At 40.0% G+C, this 9,497-nt stretch overlaps 1 protein-coding gene across 3 annotated transcripts in view; it reads right to left on the bottom strand.

The window, feature by feature from the left end:
• The window catches only part of CUNH1orf112 (chromosome unknown C1orf112 homolog), a 28,549-nt gene extending 19,058 nt beyond the window's left edge, over positions 1 to 9,491 (bottom strand). The window contains exons 1-3 of one of the 3 annotated variants that reach the window (XM_035900807.1): positions 9,057 to 9,491; positions 6,398 to 6,577; positions 535 to 667 (exon numbers count right to left, since the gene is read on the bottom strand). Coding sequence is in view for 2 of the 3 variants with exons in the window: in XM_035900804.1 (XP_035756697.1) it covers positions 535 to 667; positions 5,300 to 5,443 (277 nt within the window). In the remaining variant the exon portion in view is untranslated. Of the gene's footprint in view, positions 1 to 534; positions 668 to 3,855; positions 3,970 to 5,299; positions 5,839 to 6,397; positions 6,578 to 9,056 lie in introns of those variants that run through there. The other 2 variants (XM_035900805.1, XM_035900804.1) reach the window with 2 other exon arrangements.
• Between the last annotated feature and the right edge of the window lie 6 nt (positions 9,492 to 9,497).

The following is a 9,497-nucleotide window of genomic DNA, read 5'->3' as shown; positions in this document are numbered from 1 at the left end:
CGGGGTGGGGGGATGGGAAACTGGGCCTTTAACGGCCGCCGCGCGCGTTGTCGTTGCGTCGCTTGAAACGCCTGAAGCGGGAGTTTGGCCGGGGTGAGGCGATGTCCCTGCGCGTACCCGCATTGCGCGAGAGGCGCGCTCTTTTTCAGAAATTTAAATGTTTAGAAGTTTTGTTTTTTTGTTTTTTTAATGCAAATTGGGATGCTGCACTTGGTGTGTTTGTGCTCGTCTTTGGCAGTTTAATAACACGTAAAATTCTTCCATTTCCAGAACTAATTCACCCGATTCATTGGCAAAACAACCGATATTCTACCTGCAAAGCACCCTTCCCCATAGCGTAAAAACATCCTCTGTTAAAAAAAACAAACAAAACAAAACCAAAAAACAGAAGAAAAACGCCTTTGTACCAGTATTGCTCTGAGGTGTAATAAATTAAGCCGAGAGGGTCTTTTTTTTTTTTTACTTTTTATTCCTGAAAATGGCTTTTCGATTTAATTTTTCTATTGATGAAAGTGAGAGCAATGAATCGGATACCTGTGATAAGGCGGACGTACAGCTGTGCTCTCCAAAACACAAGCAGGAATCCACGGAAAAGGGGAAGCAAACTGCTGGCAGCGTCAGAGACTCCAGCCCAAGGCTCGGTACTGATAAGCAACAGGATGAGGCACTGTCAGAGAAAAAAATCTGCTTTAAACCTGCCAAGGAGCACAATATTCCCGATGACCTCGACAAAATGTTGGAAAATAAAGTCATGGAAAAAGTGTCAGACCTGTATTACGTAAAAATGTCTGTGGTGGAAAGGATGTGTTTGGACGGCGCCGATAGGGAAGGCATCGTGTCTAAAAGTGTTTCTGCTCACTCCGATCTCATCCCAGGAGTCTATGAGGGAGGACTGAAAATCTGGGAGTGCACCTTTGATCTCCTAGACTACTTTTCCGAGGCTGAAATACAGTTTACCAACAAGACTGTACTGGATCTCGGCTGCGGGGCTGGACTGCTGGGAATAGTTGCTTTAAGGGGTAAAGCCAAAAAAGTCCATTTTCAGGACTACAACAGCACAGTGATTGATGAAATAACCTTGCCTAACACGGTGGCTAACTGTCTAAACAAAGGCAGTACGATGGGCAGTGGAGGTGACCGAAAAACTAGCAAGCCTCCTTCAAAGAGACCCAAGAAAGCCGAGTGCTTATCTGATGCGCTCACCAAATGCAGATTTTTTTCAGGAGAGTGGTCTGAAGTCAGCCAGCTCCTGTTAAGCAGCAACAAGCCCTTTTCAAAGTATGATATGATTCTCACATCCGAGACCATCTATAATCCTGACTACTACAGTGCTTTGCATGATACGCTGGCTCGGCTCTTGGATAAAAACGGCCGCGTGTATTTGGCAAGCAAAGCACATTATTTTGGGGTTGGTGGTGGTATCTACCTCTTTGAGAAATTCATTGTAGAGAGAAATGTGTTTAAGACCAGCATAGTTAAAGTAATTGACAAAGGACTGCACCGATGTATTATGGAAATGTCCTTTAAAGATTCCAGTTAAAATTCAACCACTGGTCCTTCAAAAATATCTTAAAGACAAAATGTTTTAATCCTTGTACCTCTCTGCTTTCTCCTCTGTTGAGTTATTCTGGTTTGACAAATTAAGGGTGCTTGTTACTGAAATGTTTGACAAATCATGCTGTTTGACAAATTCTGCTGTCTGACTAGAACAGAAGGACTCTTCTGATTCTGGTTTATGCATAGAAAAATGGAGCTCTGCTTATACCGCCATCTGTTCATGCCAAATAATTGTCACGTATATGTATTTAAAAGTGAAGCAAGTCACTGTCCCCAGTCCTCCTCTCACATTCTTTGGCAGTGCCAGAACTGTATGTCACAGGAGCGGCTGCTGAGCGCAGCCTGAATGAGATCATTTAGCATCCTAACAAGTACTGCGCAGGAAGCGGTTCTCAGGGGTTATGCTCACAGCTCAGATACAGCTGTAACTGCAGCAGCAGATTTCAGAAGGGAGCACACACCCGTGTGCTCTGCTGCTTTGCCACCAGAGGGGGATGCGATTGTGTTTATCACCTGCGTTCTGTCCCGCTAGCGATCTCACACATCTTTGTAATGTTTCCATATGTAATGCACACGACTTATTCAAGCCTTTGAAAAAGCATACTGGAGAATATTTACTAGTGTGGTCTATAAATTTTCACATTCAGATTTTGACATTTCACTCTTAAGAAAATTTCAGCAAGTGATCGGAAATAGCCATAGCGGTGGTTTTAGAGATGAATAAAAGTGATTTCTGTTTTAGAAGCAGAGTTGAAAGAAGATTCTATGCAAGAGAAGTTCCTTAAAACAGACAACCAGTAAACCTACAAACGCAGTGCAGGGAACTGGAGGATGACAGAACTGAGCTTTAGGTGACAAGTGGGAAAGGAGAGAAACTGCGCTGTTACAGCGGATTGCCACCTAGAGTGCTGTACTGGGTGGGTGGTTTGCAGGTTTTTTCTTTTTTTAATTTTTCAAGAAATTGAACTGCCCGTACACTGTGACCCATTTTCAAAACTTGCAGGGGGGTACTGCCGGACACTCACACCTCTTCAGTCTTTTCAGCAGTTTGGCAGGGCAGCATGCATTCAGAAAAGCCTGTGTACAAGTCACTCCTGTTGCTGAAGAAATTACCTTACCAAATATGCAAACAACCCCAAAGAACTATAAAACCTGGTTCTGAGTGCTTGGTGTCACCAACAGTTCACACACAAAAAGTCCATTGTGTGTTCTGTCTTAAAAAAAACTGGCAAAAAGCTACTACATAACTCTTAACAGGTACATCAAAGTTACTGCTTATGTGCTGCTTTATTGGGTGCCCTTGCAGAAATATACAGACAGTCAACCACCGCAGTAAACTGGATGCAAGGATACTCCATGTAGGAGAGAAAGGACAATAGTCTGAGGGGATGGAAAGAAACTTACTGCAGCAGTGACCTAAATCACTTTATTATCTAAAGTTCCCGTCATTGAAGGCTGTGGAACTGCAAGGTTCCTATTTTGACCATGTTGCTATTAAGATAAGACTCATAGAGGATTTCCTGTACTTCACAGAAGAGCCTTAACTCCTGTTGTTTCAAAAACAATTGTAAGTAGACTAACGGGATGCTTTGGAAAGTACTGAAGTTGCTCTTCTATAGTAGAGGGGGAAAAAAAAGCAGTCAGTTGTGCCGTGGCTATGATTGCGCTTTGGAATTTTTCTGCATCAACTCTGAAACTTTCTGATGACAGACAACTGCTGACTACAGATCGAGGAGGAAAAGGAAGTTTTTGCTTTGGCAGATCAATGAAGTACTGTTAACAGTTGTTCTTTATCAAAACTGGGAAGTTGGAAACAAAGTGACTACCACTTGCCATTTTCCAAACCTCAGTCGTAAGACAAATTGTGGCTTACACATAATGACTGAAAAGCTTGTTCTACACCTGCTACGGGTAGGAAAGCTTGTTCCACACCTGCTTCAGGGAAGAGTACCTGAAGTAGTAAGAAATAGTGATCGCTATGACAATGAATATGGCTAAGAATCTTGTGGGGTTTTTTGATGAATAAAGGTGGTGTTCACAATGTTCTACCATAATCCTTCCTCCTGAAAATATTCCACAATCAAACTCGCCATCTTGGGTTTAATATGCTACTCCTTTGCTCAGCATCCTCATTTTATGCTTGGATTGCTCAAACATAGCTCTGTTTTTGTGCAAATACAGAGTCAGGGGTTTTTTTTTAGGACTTTCAAGTGAAGACTGCTAGAGCCACGATCTCAGTGATTGCACACATGCAAAACTAGAAATCCCACACAGTGTAATTTCCCATTTCAGAATTACCAATGAGAATGAATAAAGAATGTTTTTTCTCAGGTGAAATCAGTAAAATCCACATTGGGATTTCCATAATTCCAGATGAGTTCTTTTCTATTCTTAAAATTCAGCAGATACATGCTGAGAGGAAGCAGAAATCAACACTTAGTTTTGTAGGCTGGTTGTTCTGTTGGTGTTTCAACATCGAATAACACTAGTTTCCCTAATCTATATTAAGGCTTTCTTTACCTGCCAAATCATCACCACCCTAGTGACCAGTTTCCTGCTTTTCTTCCTGATCTGGAATAAAAATCTTTCACTCACTTGTAATACTTGTACATATTACTTAATAGCCAGGGAAATTAGCATTTCCCCGAATGCACTAGAAAAGTAACAGAACTGGGAGGACCCTTGAAGTATTTTTTTTTAATGACAAACCCTTACATCAGGCCCAATTTCTTATATGAAGAAACAAATGTCAGCTGGTAACTCAATTTATCAGCTCATTCCAAATCATCACCTCTTTTTTCCCCTCGCCCCATCCCCTCACTTTCTGAGAGTCATCACAATAAGAAATCCGGTCTAAATTGTGTCTTTCCTGTAACTATTGTGGAGAGAAACATTACAATCAGTCATAAAACATCGCAGAAAACTAATTTAAAAATGTTTGTTTTAACAGGCACTATCCTTAACTGATAACTTCGCTTTGAAGACTATTTGCTAGTTACGGGAAATGAGGATATTAAAAAAAGTTTTCTATGCCAGCACCAATTAAATGGCATCCGTTACAGTTATTTTACTACAGCTTAGGGGAAAAAAGCCATGAGGAAAATCAAAGTGGGAAGTGGCCAATTTGCAAGTTATTGACTTACGTGCTATTCTTGGTTACTAAGTACACAGGCACTTAATCATGGTCTGAAATCAAAATCTTGTTAAGAAAAACCAAACCTGCAATCAATGTTATCATGGCATTTGAAGTGGTGCAGCCAGAAGACTCCTGCACAAGAGCATAGAGAGAAGCACAAGCAGCAGATGCAAAAGCGCACAGAGGTGCTGGAGGGGAAAGTCCAGGCTGGGAGGGGGCGGGGGGGGAAAGCAGGTGTCAACCAAGAGACCTGCAGCACCAGGTTCAAGTGATCCTGTTCCCAGGTGTTCATGGGTATGGAGATACCTGGAACTCTTCTAGTGAGGAATGGAGTGAAAGGTTTGAGGATGAGAACAGCAAATCCCTTTCTGCCCAAGCAACCAAAAATACAGAAGGGTGACAAAAGACAGATAATTGGTGTACAGCAGTAACAGCAGGATTTTTTTTTGTGATAGAAACTGGACTGATGCCTCTCAAATTCCATAGTTTGTACTTTAAGAGTCACATGTATATTGAAAAGAAAAAGCCACTCTATGCTACCATACTGGTAGATAAGCACAATAGGGGCCACAGCAAAGGGAAGAACCAGGATTTATATACAAATACCTCTTGAAGACTGCAAGTCAACAATATAAGCAGAAGAACAAGTGGTACTCCCTTGAAATCCATGACAGCATTAAAGAAAGACTGGCAGGAAACAAAAAAGTGAAAATTGTAGCAAGGAACTTCACAACAAATAAAAGGCAACATCCTGCCACAACAGGAGGAAGCAGGTGCTGTAAGTTAATTCAGACACTGCCTAGGTGTACTGGGTCTGGCTGGGAGGTAGGTAACTATAAGATAATTGTTACTACAAAAAAGAGTAAGAAGCATCATTATACTCATGGGGAATAAAAGAAGTACAAGGGAATCAGAATGAAACAAGTATTGTCAGAATTTGACATTGCCATCAGTCCTCTATAGGGAAGGATCTTACAGGAACACAAACGATCTTGATCATTACTTGCATGGAACAAAATACTGAATTTTCAAAACCATGGAGCAAACTGAATATTTAGACCATTGGTGAATAACTGTAACAGTCCTAAAATCATAGAGTCTTTTAGGTTGGAAAAGATCTTTAAGATCATCAGGTCCAACCGTTAACCTAACCCTGCTATCCCACCACCAAACCATGTCCCTAAGCACCTCGTCTGCACGTCTTTTAAATACCTCCAGGGATGGGGACTCGACAACTTCCCTGGGCAGCCCACTCCAGTGTCTGACAACCCCTTCTGTGAAGAAATTTTTCCTAATGTCTAACCTAAACCTGCCCTGGCACAACTTCAGACCATTTCCCCTCATCAACCCTCTCCTACCTCCCTATTTTTGTAAATGTGGATAAGAAAGCTGAAAAGCCTGAAGAGCAATAGAAAACAAAGGAAACCAAAAACACTGCTGTCAAAAGACCAGGGAATTGGTCCTGTGGTGTTTAAGCTGATGGCAAAATTCTGGTGTATCCTACAATCTGTCAGTAAGACAGGACTGGATGAAAATGAAATGGAGGTAAGGTGATGTAGGACTGTTTAATTAGATGGCATGTCAAAAGGAGAGGAAAAAGGCTTAGAACTGCAGATTCTGCACAAAGGAATGATCTGAAAAGATGTATCTGGGGATGTATCTGTATTATAAATTACAGCAGAGTCCAGATTTATAGTAACATACCTAGAAGACACATTCAATTTTTATTTTTCAAAGTACAGCTCACAGTTACCAGTTTTGAAGTGCTTGTTGTGTTCATAAGTGGCCAATTTATTTCTTGTCATCTGACCATGTAATTTCATAATCTGTATACACTTTTTTCAGTATCTCTACGGTCACCGAATGATCTGCTTTTCCATAGCCCTGCAAGAAAGAATAAACACTTCTTAGATAAAGTACGTCTACAGAACCATTCAGTTCTTGTCAACACAAATTATCCAGTTATGATTTGATGCTTTCAAATAGTTCACATACAAATCAAATAGAGGTTCTAAAGAGTTATTCTTGCAGTATCATGCTTTATTTTTCTATTGTCCTCTCCAGTTAGCCCCCAACTCGAGTTGTAGAAAATAAGTGAGAAATAAGTCAAGCAATCTCAAGTAATAGAGGATGCATATTTCACATCATGATTTCTCCAGCAGGCAGCTTGTGTTAAGATGTTCCCAACCCCTCAGCTACCATATTTATTGAATGTTCTTTTAAACCACAGAGAGTGCATTGACCCACTTTAACGTATAAGCATACAAACACCTGATCTGGCTCAGCTGAAGGAAAAGGGAATAAGCCACCACATGTGTGAACATTTGAGTACTATTCCAGCCACTAAAGAAATCAGAGTCTTTGCATTTCATTTATTTGCAATCTTGCCTTAGCTGGTAATGGCATCATTTTAAATACCTGTGCTCTTCAGCCACTGCAACCCCAAACTAAGGCAAGGTCAGATGACCTATGTGATTTTTAACCCTCATTTAAATCACAATGTTACTCTTTCACTGAAATGTAAGGGAGTTGTGGTAGAAAGTGCCTTTCCATTATTGTTTTCTATGACTGGCATTATCTTGATTTCTTATTTCAGAACTACAAGTAAGTTTTTCCCCTGTCAAAAAGCCTTTACTACACAACAGTACAGTCTACTGATAAAAACCTGTGATTTACAGGTTACTTTCTTTTTCCAGTAATATTTCATGCGAAACTTCACTCAGAAGACCAAAAAAAAAGAAAGCTCAAGATTGCATTATCAAACAAAACATGTACTCTTATTCATCACTGATTCTGCCTCAAGAAGAACAGCTTAAGCAAAACAGCTTTTAAACTGCACAGGTTAAAATTATTGATGCATTATAAAATGCAAAATTTTCAAAAATACCAGATAATATAGTTAAGACAGAAATACTTCAGGTTTATACCATCAGTTGTAAAGCAACAGGCCTACAGATCACTGTTGCCTTGGCAATCACTTTGAAGACCCCATCTGGCTTTGCAAATAACAGTACAGCATCTACTTCAAAAGCAGTCAATGACTATTTCTCTAGTTTTCATAAAATACCAAGATAGTTCTCTTTCAGAGTCTGAAAATAAATCTCCAGGTAAAGAGAAGCATTAAACCAATGTAATTAACTTCCTAACTTCTGACCTGCTACTGAGGTCTTCTGAACCTCCAGGTCTCTGCCTGACAGAAGCCCTCATGGGAATAAAACTCTGCTTTTACATGGTGCTCATCTGTAAGCATCAGGGTATCAAAAGCAGAGAAACAAGGTATTTTTCATAGACATTGCATTACAAGAGCAAGTGTTGACCACCACCTCTAACACTAAATTGACAGCTGAATTAATAATACAGGTGTCAAGTCTCATCTAAAAATGCAGTTATGATGAGGACCTACAATCACAAGAATTTAATAGAGTAAGCATTATACAGTGCCTTCCCACCCCATACAAATCCTAGAGAGTTCCTTTTTTTAGTGATTCCAGGTGGCAAGAGTCATCTTGGAACAAAAGCAGCACTAACATTTAAAAACACTTAACACATTCAAGGCCCAACCTTCACTGCTCATCTAAGGTAGGCAGATTTGAAGTAACCATCACTTTCTGTAAAAAATTAAGTTAACTAATAGAACTATTTTCTTCTTGTCTATGTTAGAAGCCTAGAATCTCTACTCACAGTATTACTACAGAAGCACCTATCCTTCATCCCAGAGCAACACCAGAAACAGACTATAGTACATTCCCTAAATTCAAGAAATCATTACCACTTACTGAGTCTTTCATAAAGAAACTGAACTTACACACAGCAGTAACAGGTAACAGAAATGCTCTAGTTTCCATATTCTTGGAAGTTACTTTTATTCCCATAAAATGCTTTTATGTCAAAATACATCTTCATCTACCAAAAATCCACCACATATAAACAGGGTCTACTCTTCTCGCTCAACACATACACAGAGCAACATTCACAATTTAGCTGGTCACTACCAAGCAACATTTTTATTGGCAAATAAAGATCACACAATAGCTGGATCAAGACCCCATGGCTACAAATGGGCTATTTCTGCTCTAGCAGTAAGGCCAAAAGACTCTGAGTCAAGAGACACTAACTTCCATTTTTAGTCTTCATTATCACTTAACATTGGCATTACTCAGCATTAAGTTATCTGTTATGTTTGCTTTGGTCTCCTGCCCTTAAAACTAGTGTTTTTCTAACCTATTCCACAAGTAAGTCAGGCAAGTTTTCCAGTTAACATTTACACTGTAATTCAAATTGCCAAAAGCCACCATACTGTAAAATAAAAATCCCAGAACATCAGAAACAAAGGTATTTGAAGGAATACAAGAGATGCACTTACTGTAGAGAGCCCAAATACCCTAATTTTCTTGTCTTTGCTATTGTGTTCAATTTTCCCTCCTCCCAGGCACTTGCACTCATATCCCAGCTTTTCCATTTCAGGATTTACTTTTTCAAATATGTGATCTGCACAAGAAAAATGGTGAGGGCCATTAGAATAGGCACGAGGCATCAAATACTCTAGAACTCTCCAGCTATTTTCCACTCATTTCCCTCCAGTTCCATTCCTCCACCTGCAAGAGAGAGAGCTTCCTCTTGGCACATAGAAAAGCCATAATTAAGGTTCTCAGTTTCAGGGTGTTTTACTTAGTTAACACATCTGCCCCTCCTAAATGAGGTTTATAAGGTTTGGAAGTGACATCTGACATTGGAAGAGACATTGATCCGCTTTTCATATTTTGCAAGAGGCACCTATAAAGGGGAATAAAAAAAAGGGGGGGGG

This window comes from Egretta garzetta, unplaced genomic scaffold, assembly GCF_000687185.1.
Source record: "Egretta garzetta isolate BGI_Z169 unplaced genomic scaffold, ASM68718v1 scaffold598, whole genome shotgun sequence".
In the NCBI taxonomy this organism is placed as follows: domain Eukaryota; kingdom Metazoa; phylum Chordata; class Aves; order Pelecaniformes; family Ardeidae; genus Egretta; species Egretta garzetta.
The sequence above is the reverse complement of the archived record's forward strand: the minus strand, read 5'-3'. Positions and strand labels throughout refer to the sequence as shown.